The 15595-nt window shown below is 49.7% G+C and overlaps 1 protein-coding gene across 1 annotated transcript; it reads right to left on the bottom strand.

The window, feature by feature from the left end:
* LOC102104857 (G protein-coupled receptor 183-like) lies at positions 1–2859 on the bottom strand. The gene is made up of 2 exons (XM_088051741.1): positions 2742–2859; positions 1–1878 (listed from the first exon to the last, which is right to left on the bottom strand). Exon 2 carries the CDS (start codon positions 1841–1843, stop codon positions 785–787), a length of 1059 nt encoding a protein of 352 aa, XP_087907867.1. The 5' UTR covers positions 1844–1878; positions 2742–2859; the 3' UTR covers positions 1–784.
* Between the last annotated feature and the right edge of the window lie 12736 nt (positions 2860–15595).

The raw sequence follows: 15595 nt of genomic DNA, 5'->3' as shown, positions 1-15595 counted from the left end.
GCCATCCTCACGATCTCCTTCCTAGCAGCGGGTCCCAGGGTGACTGCAGTGCTGTCAGGTGTGAGGAATGCTGAATGTAGGCAGCAGCACATCCGGGAGCTCTACAAATTCGCATCCTCACACCTCTTCCTTGGGAGAGGGCTTTTCCAGCATCTTCCACATGTCCAACACTTACTGCTTGCCCCACACAGAGCCCAGGTGCAGAAGTGGTATGCTGGGCTGGCAGAGAGCAGAGCTGTTGTTTGTCAGTGTGGAGAAGGAGCTGTAGACCATGTTCTGCATGCAAATAACATGCCAGCCTTTCCCTGAAATGCCCTGAGTCCATCTCTCCTTGCTGTCTGCCCTGAGGCCTGCGGGCATGCTGCTATAGTGCTGCTGCAGGGGCAGTGCAGGGGATGGGGCAGAGGGACACCCATGGTGACTACCAGCCCGCTCCAGCCCCACAGGGGAAAGGGACAGGCATGGAAGAGAAGTGCAGTACAGTGCTGGGAAACCTCCAGTGCCAGCCAGAGCAGCTGCAGGAGCTGCCTCCTCTGGGGCTGGGATGAAAGGGTACCTCTCTGTGCTCCAGGCTGGCAGATGCAGCAGCGCTGAGCACAGAGCCAGGCAGGCAGAGACAGGCAGGGCTTTTTCCCTGCCAGGTTGGCTTTGCAAGAGCCCCTGGCGCCAGGCAGGGGAGCGATGGAGCTGTTGAAGGTGCTGGTCCTGCAGCTCGACTTCACCTTCTGCCATCAGGGATGGTCCGCAAGTCAAGGCCAGGGCAAAAGGGAAGGGGCTTGTGCTGCTAGACGGAGCTGGAGCCGTGTGGCTGGCTGTTGCTGTTGCTGTCTGAGGGGGTCTTGGCAGTGGAGGAGGTGGCCAGGGAGCCACTGTTCCTGAAGATGCGGAGCAGCCTCCGCTTGTAGCCCCGGAAGGCAAAGAAGTAGATGATGGGGTCGATGCAGCAGTTGAGGTTCATGAATGCCACAGTGACTTGCAGGGACATCTTGAAGGCTTGCTGCTCCCGGCAGGATGGCTGGTAGAGGATCTTCCTGACCATGAACTGGACAATGTTGAGGTGGTAGGGACTGAAGCAGAGCAGGACAGCCAGTAGCACCACCAGGATGACAGTGAAGGCCCGGTGGTGGTGCCCGTTCTTCACTGTCAGCGGGTTCTCCTTGGCCGTCTGGCAGAGCTTGAGGTTGATCCTCACATAGCACACCAAGATGATGCCCACAGGCAGGAAGAAACCAATCATGCAGGCCACCAGGAGCAGGTAGGGCAGATTGGGAATCTCCTCGAAGTTGAAGTACTCCATGCACGTCAGCTTGTCTCCCATCCTTCGCGTCATGGGCCGCAGGAGCAGCGGAGCCGTCTGCAGGAACACCAAGGACCAGATGAGGACACAGATGCCCCTGGCACGGCTCATCTTCCGAATCCTGCCGGGGTGCCTGGTGCGCACCACAGCAACGTAGCGGTCCACGCTCACACAGGTCATGAAGTAGATGCTCACATAGGTGTTCATGTAGAAAACGAAAGCTGTGATCCGGCAGAACCAGTCCCCAAAGGGCCAGTCAGACTCCAGGACGTAGTAGGCGATCCTGCCCGGCAGTGCCAGGGTGAAGAGGGCATCAGAGAGGGCCAGGTTCACCAGGTAGAGGTCGGTGGAGTTGAGTTTCTTCTTCCTGCGCTGGAAGGTGATACAGAGGGCCAGGACATTCCCACAGGCACCAAACACCAGCAGGATGACATAGAAAAGGGAGAAGGTGACTTTGGTTGAGAAGTGGTGGTTGTGCACATTGCAGCTGCTCTGGTTGCTGGAGGTGAGGTTGGTGTGCAGGAACACATCCTCTACAAGAGCCATTTCCACGGTGCCCCACAAGCTCTTGCTCTCTGTCCCTTGGAATAAGAACAGACATGAAACTTGCAGCTTATTGATAACAGGAGTGGAACCCTTAGAGCTGGCCCTCATCACAAAGCAAAAGCCCCATCCCCTGCTCCAGCCATACAGCAGCACACAGCTCGAGTCATTTGGAAAAATGCTTCTCTTGTGTTTTTGATCTCAACAGTGGCTGTGACTCATTCTCCTTTTCTTATCACAAGCTACTCTTAATTTTATTTTTTTGCAGGTCCAATCAATATGAAAAATGACTGGAGCTGCTGGGAGGGGGAATTGCCTGTCACACAAGGAAGGTCCCAAACTCATCTGGTGGCAATAATGTCATTTACTCATTACTGCGAGGGGAATGGGGAACTTCATTGAGAAAATGCCCAAAAATTGGCCAGGGACCAGGAGGGCTGGGGAACCGACGGGCAGAAGTGCTGAGGAGCACCTTCGCAACCCTCGGGCGGGAGCAAGCAGGAACAAAACTGAAGAAATTCAACGAGAGGAGAAAACCAAGCCTTCCAAAAAAAAAAAAAAAAAAACCAACCTTCCCCAAAAATCCCGTGCCTCATGCTCGTCCGATCGGGGAGCTGGGAACACCCCGGCACCGAAGCCGCCCTCTCCCCACGCCCTCCCGCCGCTCGCCCCGCTTTGGGCACGCTTTGGTGGCTCATGCCTGGCGACAGCGGTGTCCCCTCGGCTGCGGGGCTGCAGCAGCTCCCGGGACGCGCCCCCCGCCCGCCGCTCACCGCACGCTGCGAGCCCTCCGCCCCGGGACGGGACGGGCACAGCGCTGCCTCTTGTCCCGGCAGCGAGGACCCCCAGGGGCTGGGATGCTCAAACCCACACGCACGAAAGGGAGGTCAGGGGCTCCAACCTGAGAGCGGCGATGCCGTCGCCTTCTTCTTTTCCTCCGCCTCCTGCTCCTTCTCCTGCCCGAATTTAAGGGGGGAGGCGGGCGCGGAGCCTCCTCCCTCCCCGTGTCCGGCACTCGGGGCTCCCCGGCCGTGTGAGCGGCTCCCGCGATTCGCTCACATTATAAAAGCACCGTGAGGTTTGGGGGGGGTTTTTTGTTTGTTGGTTTTTGTTGTTGGTTTTTGTTTTTTCTTAGGGTTAGTACAACTGTGTTCCTTCTGGGTGGGGCTTTTTTTTTTTTTTTTTTTTTTCTTTTTCGGTATGTGAGAGGCACGCTGCCGCCGCGGGGGATATTCTCAGTAGTGGCTGTGCTGGAGAAGATAAATGACTGTACCTGCGCGGCAATCGCTCCCGACATCTGAGCCGACGTCGGGTTTTACTCTGAAAACTTCTACAAGGATGCAAAATGCAACCGAACGATGAAAACAACTTCAGCTCTGCTTCACGTGCAGAGTTCCCACCCCAGGCAGACACACACATGGCCACGGCAGCACTACTGGACAAGGGCAGCTTTTGCAATAAAGTTGAGGCAAATCTTCAAGGGCACAATCTTCTATTGTGCCTGTGGCCAGTGCAAGCCATGCTGTGCCTGTGGTGAAACCCAGATTTGCCTTTCACACACACACAGAGACATCACCAGGCACGGCTCCTTAGGGCAGAGACTGAGTTGAATGAAACAGTTTTCCCTTAGCAGAAAAATGCTTTTGTTATTAAGATGACATATTGTGTGGTGAAAGTGGGGCAAAGCCCCTTGTCCCAGCTGGAACTCTCACGGCAGGCTCTGTCCCCACGGACTGCTGAGCAGTGGATGGCTGTGATTTATCCCTCAGCCCTGTATGTGTGTATCTCACAGCATGGAGAGAGTACTTTCCTTCCCAGCACTTCCCAAAATGTTTGCAGAAGCCCAGCCTGCCCTGTGACCAGCAGGATGGCCTTCCCCATGGTGGCTTTTTTACTGGAGCCCACTAGGGTTTTCAAATCCCAAGAGGAATTTCTGTGCTTTTTTTAGTGGTTCTAGGGTTTGGGGTTTTTTTGTGGTGGTGGTGATGATCTTGCTGGTGTCTGGTTTTATCCCTCAAAAAAATTCCTAATAAACCAGGAAATTCCCATCATGGGGTTTTCAGGATGCTACTGAAAAACTGAAGCCAAGAAATACGAAGGTTAAGATTACAGTTAAGCTAAACTCACATATCTCCCTCTGGGTCAGTAAAGCTCAACTGATTATTTAATTGCATAATATTTCTAATGTTTTAAAACAGTGACATTAAACTCAGTACTAATCTGTGTACTCATGTACTGTGAGTCATTTGTATAGAAATTACACATTATTGTCATGAATTTACTAGAAGTTGAAGGTACCTAGCAAGAGTAATAGTGAAAATTGGCTAACAAGCATCTGTTAATGGAGATACTTTTGTTGCTCGAGGCTTTATATTACACAGAGGGAAAGGTCTGCTAATACCAGAATAACTGCTGAGTAAATTATTAAAAATATTCCCTAGCAAAATAGGGACTTTCTACTCGCACATCTGTCAAGAGTTAAGCTAATCAGTCTTGTGTGGGGCTCGAATGTTCTTGGGCTGTTTCATCGCGATGGTGGAAACAACCAACGGATTTAACATTAGAGAAGTGTTACCTCTACAGAAATCCTGAGCCCACACCAGCGAGTGGATCCAGGAGTATCCTTTCATCTCCCCAGAGCGCTGCACAACAAACAGCTGCAGCTGGAACCAGTGCTGGTCACTGCTGGGGCTCACTGTGGCACTGACCCTGCAAAGCTCCCGTCCACCCTCATTACAGTCTGTCGTGTGAGAGTTTTATCTCCACAAATTAACACCGTGGAGGAAACAAATTTGGATGAAGCTCAGCAAAATGCCACTGGCTTCCACTCAGGGGCCCACAGCACCTCAGCCCGGTCAGAATCACCAGTGCTTGGCAGGGATGGACGGGGAGGTTCGTGATGCAAATTTATGTCCGGGACTTTTCCGAGTAGTCAGTCAGGCCCTCTGTAGAACCCCTGCCGTCCCCTGGGCTCTGTGCTCACGCAGGCACTGAAAGGAGAGCTGCAGATCCCAGAAGAGGCATCATGAGCTGGTGACCCAGCAGCTGCCACCTGCCTGGGGATGGAGGACTTCTCTGGGAGCCCACCGGAGCAGGAGGTGTCGTGTCAAAGGGGGGCCTGGATAAAGGAGGATCAGCGGGGTCTCAGCCCCTGTGCAGAGGAGGGAGATGACCCTAATGGTATCACCAGCCTTGAAAACAGATGGAAGAGCTCAAAGTTCTGGGTGACAGCCGTGTCCAGGGTGACAGCTGTGCCCAGGGCCTTGGGAATAAGATGGAGGGAAAACAATGCTCTCCACCTGATTTTATTTTTTCTTTTTGCAGTGCAGAACAAAGGAAGTGGGTTCTTCTTTTGTGCAAAACACGCTCCTGCCCTGTGTGCAGCAGGTGCTGTGCTACAGGAGTGCAGCCCAGCTCCACCCGTTTGCACGGCTCCAGCAAGCCCAGCACAGCTGCACCGCTCCACACTGCACAGCAGGCAAAGTCCCTTCGGATGGGGCAAGGGACCGAGGGGATCCTCTTCCCAGCTCTGGGCATCTGCTCCCTGCCTCTGCAACACAGGGTCAGCTGAGACCAGACCTCCCCTCAGACAGGGCAGAGAAGGCCTGTCCACCCCAGTTTGCAGCCATCTCATTTAAAAGACACTGCCTTTTACTGAGCCCAGTGGGATGTGGCGTGGGATTTGAGGAGTGAGGTTTGACTTCAAAGCTGGGCCTAGGCTGTCTTCTGTTGTGTCCATGTTTGCATAAAGACACTTCCTTGGGCCTGACAGGGAGCAAGCAGAGTCCCACAGCCCAGGTATCTATCCCAGGGTGAGCAGGACCTGCTGTCCCAGGGTGTCCCTGCTGCCAGGGACCCAGCCAGGGCGCAGGGGACACCTTCTGCAGGAGTCCTGTGCAGACACTTGGCATGGAGCGGCTCTCTCCTGAAATGTGCATCATGGTCCTTAACCATGGCACTACTCCAGCCAGGTCCCTGCCTGGCAGCCACCACATGCCACTTCCAGAGCCAGATGTTGGGTATTTCAGAACAGATGTGCACCTCAGAGTCACTGTGGCTCTTCTCACACCATCCTCAGAGCACACCACGCTCTTCCATCCCACAAAGGCTCCCTGCAGCCTCCTTTTGCTGCTGGACACCTTGCCAAGGAAGTTTCTTCCCAGCCCAGCAGAAAAGCCAGCCTGCAGATCCTCTGGGATCAGGTTCTTGAGGCCATCAGCTGAGCCCAGCCGCGATGGGGGCTGCAGCCAGCGAGGGAAGCTCAAAAAGAGCCGCACCTGGAGGCACGTGCTGGGAGATCCATCACTGCGCTTCCTCCAGGGCTTCTTCTGTGGGTGCAAAGCCACCCTCAGGTAGTTGTTTACGTCTGGTGGGATTTCCCAGAGTTGAGAGATGATTTGGAGCTGGACTTTCTGAGGGCAAGACAGCATAACAAATGAAGTAACAGCCCCTTCACACAGAGACAGCAGGAAGTTTGTGCCTCCTCTTTCCATTGTATCATCCTCTCCTCTCCCTTTTCGTTTTACCCATTGGCTTTGGTTACTTTTTCTCTCTTCTAGTGAAAAACATTTTCAGGAAGCTTTGGGTGTAGACACAAAAATCTCCAGGTGCTTTCAGTTTTGATGCAACAGTCAGGGATTTTCCACAGCTCAGCCACTGCATCCCAAGTCACCATTACTCATCTGGCAGTAGATTATGAAATTTGAAAGACTAGAAATTAGGAGAATCCCTGATTTTTACATTCATCTGTCCATCCAATAACAGTATCTACATGGGGAGGGCAATGTTTTAGAGGCTTTAGCTTGATATGATGGGAATTGTAGAGGAATAAAAATCGGAAGATTCCTACTAATTTGTGATAAAAATCTGAAGAAAACAATTACTGGAGTTTTGTTATGTTTGAAACCTAATCTGTCCCTAAATCGAAGAGGGAAGTACTGAATAACAAAGCAGCTGAAATCTGCTTCTGCATGATATGACTGATTTTGTTTTGCACACGCAGCACCAGCTCTGGAAATGATGGTGCAGCACCAAGTCACGACAGTCAGAGAGGTGTCACAGCTCATTTCAACATCCCAAGCAGTGGAGCACAACATGGCAGCAGCTTTGGGAGCTGCTTCCTTCCACATTCCCCTGACTCCAGTCCCAAAATGTGGGCATGAAGCCCTGTGTGTGGCCCACATGACCACCTCTATTTCCATGTGTCTGTGGCTTCATTAAACCTGGCTGCAGAGAGGGGGTAGCTGTACTAACAGGTGCAGCTCTTAGTCAAGAGGGTCAGGGCACCATAGCAGGATAAATACCAATGAAATTCACATTCTGAAATAACTTCCTCCAGTGAGCATGAAACACACTTTCTCCCACGCTGTGCTAGGACTTAGAAACTCCATTTTGCTTTTGCAGGAATAAGATGAAAGTTTTCTTGGTATCTGATTTCTGTGGTTAAAAACAACGTTTAAATGCTTATCAAAAAAAAAAACAACACAATCATAAAGCAAGTTTGGAGAACTGAGGTCCTATTTTTATATGTTTTTATCTTATGCCAGGGCCACAAATGCTGTATGTGCAGACACACATTCCTAATGTACAGCTACAACATGATCAAAAACAACCGACGCAGAAGATGATCACAAAACACAGAAATGAGTGTTGGTGATAGAGAAAGTGCCAAAAATGCACATCTTAATTCAGTCTGGATCTCCATGATCCTATACAACAATTTATTTTGGCATGGCACCTTCATATTTTGTGACTTGTGAGTCTTTTCCATTTATTCTTTGAGGTCAGTGTTTAAGCCATGTTATGACCAGCTTTTGGCTGTGTTTAACACATACCAGGTAAATCCTATGGCAAAAATGAGCATCCTCATGAGCGTTTCCATGGGGTTCTGTGCACCAATGCCTCAGAGAATCCACAGAGTGGAAGTTGGATGGAAACCTCTGAGGGGCAGCTGGTTTGACCACACTGCTAAAGCAGAGACACCCAGACCTGACTGCTCAGAACTGTGTTGAGACAGCTTGTGAATATCTGCAAGGATGGAGACTCCACAACCTGTCTGGGCAACGTGTGCCCGTGCTCAGTTGCCCTCACTGTGAAAAAATATTTCTTATTGTTCACACAGATCCTCCTGCGTTTCAGGTTGTGCCTCTGATCCTGTCATTGGACACGGCCACACAGAGGCTGGCTGTGTCCTGCTTGCACCCTTCCTGCAGGAATTTATACACATCACTGAGATCCCACTCAGCCTTCTCTTCTCCAGGTGAACAGTGCCAGTTTTCTCAGCTTTTCTTCTCAGGAGACATGCTCCAATCTCTTCATCATCTTTGTGTCCCTTTGCTGGACTCTCTCCAGTATGTCTGTGTCTTTGTGTACAGAGGAGCCCAGAACCAAACCCAGGACCCCAAGTGTGATCTCACCAGGGCTGAGCAGAGAGCAAGAATCATCTTCCCAAACTTGCTGGCAACATTTTGCCTAAGGGACCCCAGGATGCCCAAGGGCACATTGGTGCCTCGTGTTCAGCTTGGTGTCCACCAGGACCCTGAGGTCCTTTCCCCCACAGAGCTGCTTTCCAGCTGTTTGGGCCCCATCCTGTACTGGTGCCTTGGGGTGTTCTTCTGTAGGTGCAGAACTTTGCATTTCTCCTTGCTGAGCTTGAACAAATTCCTGCCAGCCCATTTCTCCAGTCTGTGAGGGTCCCTCTGGATGGCAGCACCATTGTGGCATATCAGTCACTCTGTCCAGCTTGGTGCCAACAGTAAATGTGCTGGAGGTGCCCTCTGCCACTCTGTCCGTGTCATTAATGAGGATGCTGAACAGGACTGGACCCAGTATTGACCCCTGGGGCACACAATGAGTTACTGGCCTCCAAATAGAACCTGTCCTGCTGATCTTCACACTCTGGGTCTGGCTATGCAGTTTTCAACCCATCTCAGTTCTTCAGCTTTGTCTGCTGATTTATCTACCCAGCACTTGCATGTGAGGGAGCAGGGTGCTCTGTGCTTTATTGTGGGAAAGGAAACCTCAGAGAAGTCACGGTGAGTGAATAGTTGGAGATCTCAGCACTTCATTTTTTTTCAGAGTGGTTTGTTCTTGCTTGCTCAAAGGGTGCCTGTAACAGGTGCAGAGCCAGCCCCAAGCACTCCACACCTCTGTGTATTTCCACCTCCTCAACCCCTCATCCTGCAGAATCCTGTGGCTTTTGGGAGACGGTGAGACCAGCTCGCTGCAGGATAAAAATATTTATTAATTAAAACCTTTTTTAACAAAGGCCTCCCTTACCAGTGGTGGTCAGAGTGAAGTCTGGCTTTTGTGGCTATTGCTGCCTAGACTCGGTGAGGGCAGAGCAAAGAGACAAATCTGTTTGCACCACAACAATGATTCACCTGCAGAGAGTGGCCCACGCGGCGCCGAGCACAAGCAGGGCGCAGCCCCAGGAGGAAGCAGTCAGCATCACCCAGCCAAAGGCTGTCACACACCCCTGCACATGCTGCACGTCTGCACGGGACCTGGGCTGGCTTGGGACAGACTCTGAATGCAGAAAGGTCTTAATTTATAGGGACAGAACTTCTATGTAGCTCTTCGGTGCTGCTTTTCTTCCTGTGTAGGGCCTGGGTTTACACTTCGCTGCAGCTCCCTTCCCTAGTAGATCTTCTCCACTGAATTCTACTTGCAATGGGCAAGGGACTTCACCAAACCCTCCAAACCTTCTGCTCCTTTTCTCTTTGCTGCGTTGCAGCTCTTTGTGTCTACATAAGAAAATGTACTGTGTAAAGAAGATTGACTTAAACATTCAATGTTTAATGTTTAATTCAATTGACTCAATGAGACTGAATTTTGGGTATGCTGTAATGGTCTGGATTATGTGGAAGAATTTATTTTGCAGCCATCAAATTTTGCCCTTTAGGGCTTGCTTGTAAGACCAGACAGATCCTTTCCACCTTAAATAGTAGTTTTCAAGGTTTGCTGGCTAAATATTGTTTTAATGTGTTTATTACATGCCTTTGCTTCTCCAGTCTTGTTTCCTGAGTAGAAGTTGAGGTTGGTCTCCTTCCTTCCACACCTGGGAATATATTTTCCAAATTATTTCTTCATAGAGAAAATTTTTCTTCCTGGCATTTCTCTCACATGTAATGTATTCATGGAGACTGCACCATTTTAGATGCTAATGCTTATTGAAAACACTTGAGTCTCTGAGCTGTACTGTAGCTACATTTGATGCTTAATGCTTTAAACAATTTGTGATCATGAAGAGTTTGGTCTGTCATCATAATTGAAAGCGGAGAGACTTCTAAGCACTCCATAAAAACTACAAAAAACGTGGTACAAGCTTTTTGCATCTTCAGGGAAGTTTTTAATGTACACGGGAGATATAGAAAATTGGCCTCAAAACAAAGCCTTTTTCAGGAAAAACTGGAATCAGATCTTAGTTTAAGGGAAGATGCTTCTACAAAACAACAAACCCGCTCCTTTACACATAAAAGTGGAGCCTGCTCAGCATCACATTCAGCCACCCCACAAAGCCATGAGACACAGCTCAGCCAGGCCAAAAGAGGCCCCTGCCTGACCTCAGCACAGAGGGAAAAATATTGGCTTTTAAGGCCCCATGGCTCTAATCTCCTTCCTATTGGGAAGGCTTTGCACAAGTGGGAAGCCCCAGCACTCCCAAGGCAGCGACTTGCAGAGACAGGGATGATTCCCCTCCATCAGGGACCAAGCATCCCCACTGCTCACCACCCTAGCATTTGCATATGGATGCTAAATCTGAACCAGAGTGCCTGTACAAATTACAGGCCACATAGTTCCTCAGGCTTGCCTGAGAAAGTAGTCTGGGAAAAACATGAGAAGGAATTAAAGCAATCCTCAGGGACACAAAACAGCCTTGCAGGTGTTGTTTTCTATTCCTTGTTTTCCTTGCAGGAGAGGGTCAGGGGGGTGGTGAGCCCCACTGACCAATGATGGTAATGTAGCAGTTTACTGACCAATAGGAGTTTCCTTTTCTGTACTATCCACATATCTGTCTATAAGACAAGCCTAGAGCAATAAACTGGAGAATTCTCCTGTTGTGACTCCTTTGAGAGTCTGTGTCGTTCTTTCCACTGTTCCTAATTAGAACGACATTTGCACAGATTTTACCTCTGCCATGAGACACAGAGGGATGATTTGCATCTCATGGACAGGGATCTGAGGCAGGGAATTAAGTAGTATATATTGGTTTCTTTACAAATGGCCCTTGTATGGTTTAGCATCATGAAACCAGAAATCCCAAAGAGGGAACTTTCCTATAAGCCATGATGGAAGCATTTAGAGGCTATTAAAATAATTCATTTGTTATTCCCCTGGTATTTTGCTTGTGATGTTTGCATGATTTGTGGAAACAAGTTTCTGATTATTATTTTTTAATTTGTTTTTGGTGGTGTTGTTTGGTGCTCCACTAGCATTAATTGCAGCAGTCCAGGCACTTTGGTGCTGTTAAAGTGTGTAATCTTGAGATGTGCAGTCAGAAAGAAGTGTTTTGTTCTTCACCCCCACAAGCAAAGTCTGAGCTCGAAGATGTCTAAAATCCTGCTACTTCAAAATCATTTTCAAGTGCAGGAGCAGGTCTCCTTCCTTACCCAGCTGTTGCAGCAGTGCTACTGGTTCTTTAGTACCATCACATGCAGCACACCTGGTATCGCATCATCTACAGCTGGCTGCCCTCAGGAGAGCAGGAATTCAGCTCTGGCCCTAAATGTGTCTTCAATCACTGTCTCCCTATAACCATGTGAATGTCCCTGCTCGGGAGGGGAAGTGGCCACTGTGGTTGCAAATGGTTGGTGTCAGAATGAGTTAAAGCTTGGCTGATAGAAAATGGGAATAAGGAAGAATATTTCTAAAAGGGCAAGAAACAAAGGTGATTTTTTTCTTTTTCGAGAGCTGGGAGAAATTGGAGGGAGACCAGTAATTTCCCATCTCTCCAGTGTGGTAGTCATCTGATGACTTCAGCTGGCTTTGACCATTAACTACACAATTCACAAATAGAGCAAAGGCACTTCCTTGCAGTGGTCTTATTAGTAGGGTTTTCTGTTTTGTTGGGTTTTGGTTGGGTTTTCTTCTTGGTTGTTTTTTTTTGTTGGTTTTTTTTTTGTTTTTGTTTTTTGGATATGTCTTTTTTTAATGCATTCAAGTACTCTGGGACAATAGAGTGATCATTCTAAGTCGATTTAAATGCCAGCCTTTATGAAGAGTACAATTAGTTATTTACTAGAAATGGAGACAGTGTAGTTTCACTTGTTTGACTTTGCTACTCCTCGGAAGGTGCAGATAAGGATATGCACAGTCTCCCCACCCACACTTGGTTCATGAATTAATAGCCTGGCTATGGCTGGCAGACGGAATGCCTCGAGGTGAAAAAGCAGTTTCTGCCTTCAGCTCTTTCTCGTAACGGGGAACAAAAGGTCTGGTCACAGCCAAGCCACCCTGGCTGCCAGAGGGACGCCTGCTGGAGGCCAGTCCTGCCATTCTTCCAAGGACAGACAGGGCTCCCATTGCTTCCCGACACTCGGCTCCCACTGCCTCATCACATCTCGGCAGCCAAACTGTGCTTCACTTCCAGGCTCTGTACGCACGGGTGACCCACCAAACCCTCAGCAGCCAGGTTTGACACCAGATTCACCAACACAGGTGGGCATTTGCCCAGTGGCTTTGTGCTGCTGGATCACCCAAGTCACTCTCAATGTCTCTGCTTGCATGCTTTTTATTTTGCAGACAGTTGTTCCCAATATTTAATTTGTATGGCTGACCTGTTTTACATAAAAACCACAAACACTTTTTCTGGTGTGATATGTATGGTTGTCTTAGTTTAGGGCAAATTAGGAAGGAAAACTCCAAATGGGGATTTCCCCAGGGAAATGCCCCTCCCCACTAACTGGTCCGGGAAAAGAAAAAATTCCTTAGAGAGAAGTGGAAAAAGCTGTTTATTTAACAGAAATTGAGTAATATTAAATAATAAAACTTCTTGCTGTTCGATGGGATGGCAAATCTAGGAGGAAGAAAAAGTCCTTTTCATGTGGTGTAGCTCGGCTCGCTCAGGTTCTTATCAGTCCCTCCGGCGCTGGAAAGTGCCGAGGCCCAGGCCCCGGTGGGCCACAGGCGTGAGCTCCTGGAGTTTGGCTGGGTGTTCAGTCCAGAGCAGGCTTGCACAGATCCAAGAAAATTGGGAAAAAAAACCAAACAAAGGTCCAGGGAACTCCTCTGCCTCAGCTAGCTAGAACTAACTAGAAGCCAGAGAGAAGCTCTGTCCCGCTGTCTGTCCGTGCTGCAGACAGTCCAGGAGCGGGATGTGTGGGAGTGATGTTTTTCCTTAACACAAACTGCGCGCTTCTTCTTCCCCCTCTCTTGCTCTCAAAGCCAGTCTTAAAGGTGCAGAACTTAATATATAACATAAACCAGACGATTGGGGATACCAGTATCATAAAGTCACCCCAGGACAATGGTCAATGTGATTAGTATTTGTAATGTTTGCAGCGGCTGACTGAAGCGAGGATGAGGGGGAAGGTGGTTTTATGCTCAGGAACACGTTTTCTTCTTGAGATGTGAATGTCTTCATCCTGTTCTTTCAGGTGGAGCATATCTGTGGGTAGATTCCCTGTGGCTGGCTGGGCCAAGGGCTCAAATACCTTCACAAAGAGTTCTTGTGAAAGGAGAAGGTCTTGTAAACCGTACTAAGCTTGACAGGGCTTACCACTTGGATGACTCAGTTTTTATCAGAAACCAGACCGAGGTAAAAGGAAGGCCCTTGAGTAGAGCCCACTAAGGAAATGCTAATTAGATGCAAATCCATGCATAGAGTGTGGGCTTCTGTGAAAGAAATAACCCTAAGCAGACAGATCATGCTCTCTGCTGGGACACTGAATGCTGGGTCCAGAGGGCAGGTTAAATGAAAGTCTGCTGAGCCACCCAGCTCAGGAGGTGACAAACCATGTCCTTAGACTGATCTAAATGTTTACTTAAGGATTGTTTTCCTCCAAGGAGATGTTCTCTAACATGTCTCTGTGCAGCTGGGTGAGATGTGCTGTCCTGCCTGCTGGTGAGGAGCTGGGTGGCATGGGACAATGCCACAGTGGGATGGGACAGCCCTGCTGGAAGAAGGGAGACAGCTAAGGTGCAAATCCCCCTTTCTCAGGTGATAAACTTTGAACTTTCTCTGCCCTCCTGAGGATGCAGGGTGCCTGCAGGGCCTTGGCACTCAGCCCTGAGCAGGGTGATGCTGAGGTTGAGCGGGCTGATGTGTTAACACCTCCAGGGCTTCCAGGAGGCACAGGAAGGAACCACAGCCTACCAAAGCCACAGTGATGCTGCTGATCCCAATATAAGATGCTCCAAGGGCCACAGGGCCAGTCACTTTGCTGTCACTCCTGTGTGTGCATGGTGCAGCAGGGAAGAAGTGCTGAGTGACTTGAATTTCTGATGGCAGATGTTTCTCCAGGCTTGATCTGAGGAGAGTGTGCAGAGCTGTCTGCAGGTCCTGGCGCAGATTCACAGAGGTGGCAGAAGGAGGAAGTGGTTGCTGTCATCTCTGCATGATTGCTGCTGCACACCAGTTGTGAAGCCTTGTATGGGGCTTGTGACAGAGCCTGCCCTGCACAGACGAGGCAGGGTGAGGAGTTGGTGAAAACCCCCCACATTTAAAGGAAGAAAAGTGATTTTTGTAAGGGGAGAAAATGCGTCATCCCACATGACTTGTGGGTTTGAGACAAGTCGGCACAGCCCTGCTTGTTGCAGATGGAGTGTGGCAAAGGCCAGCTCAGGCATTCCTCCGTGCAGCAGCCATTGCTCCGGGGACCACAGGGGCTGCTAAGGTGATGGCAGCTGGCCTGGGCGCCAGGAAGCCTCCTTGCCCTGTGTAGAAGATATTGATCAGACAGGGACATATGGGACTGGCTTCTCACCCCAGGATGCCCAGACAGGAGAGAGATGAGGCTGAGTACATCAGCCCATTTTGGGTCAGGGACTTAGTTTTGCCTAGGTGTCTGGTCTTGTGTGAAAGCGCCAGCAGGGAAAGAAGTGGGAAGAAGTGCAGGAGAAGAAGGCAACTCTCTTCCCTTTCTGGGCCTATCTGGAGCAGGGAGGGAACATGGAGGGAAAATCAACTTCTGAGCTCCAAACCACATCCTCTCCATAGTCACAGATGCCAAAAAAATGTTGATTTACCACAAGAAATTAGGAAAAAGGAGAGACAGCAAAAATAGATTTTAATCCTCAGATGCTACTTTTTAGGTTACCTAGATGTGAAATCTGCTGTCCACGTCCTGGGAAGCAGGCTTAATATTGGGGAAATGTACTCAATAAATACCTATCACAAATTACAGGCAGCGGGTGTCGGCGCACCTGCATGCAGAAATTCGAGAGCCAGAGTCCATTTTGCTTCCACCTTCATTTCCTGAAGTGCAGAGGTGAATGGCGGCAGCTTTGGGGTCGGTGTCCGGAGGAGGAGCGGTCCGGAGCGGGAGGCGGCTCCCGGTGCCACTAGAGGTCACCGTCACAACGAGGGAGCGGCCCCGCAGCTCAGGGCATCCCGCACCGGCGGGACGTGCGGGCACGCACCTGCCTTGGCCAGCGCTCCGGGAAAGGTCTGTGCAAGGAGGGGACGGAGTTAGAACAGCCGACTAACGTAAAGGAAGGAGGAAGAAATCGGACGGAAAATGGTGGGGTTTGTTTTTGGTTTTGTTTTGTTTTGTTTTTGTTTTTTTTTTGTTTGTTTGTTTTTTAAGACGGCTT

Source organism: Pseudopodoces humilis, chromosome 2 (assembly GCF_049639895.1).
Source record: "Pseudopodoces humilis isolate 2021_Gansu_Grassland_sample_001 chromosome 2, ASM4963989v1, whole genome shotgun sequence".
In the NCBI taxonomy this organism is placed as follows: Eukaryota; Metazoa; Chordata; class Aves; order Passeriformes; family Paridae; genus Pseudopodoces; species Pseudopodoces humilis.
The sequence above is the reverse complement of the archived record's forward strand: the minus strand, read 5'-3'. Positions and strand labels throughout refer to the sequence as shown.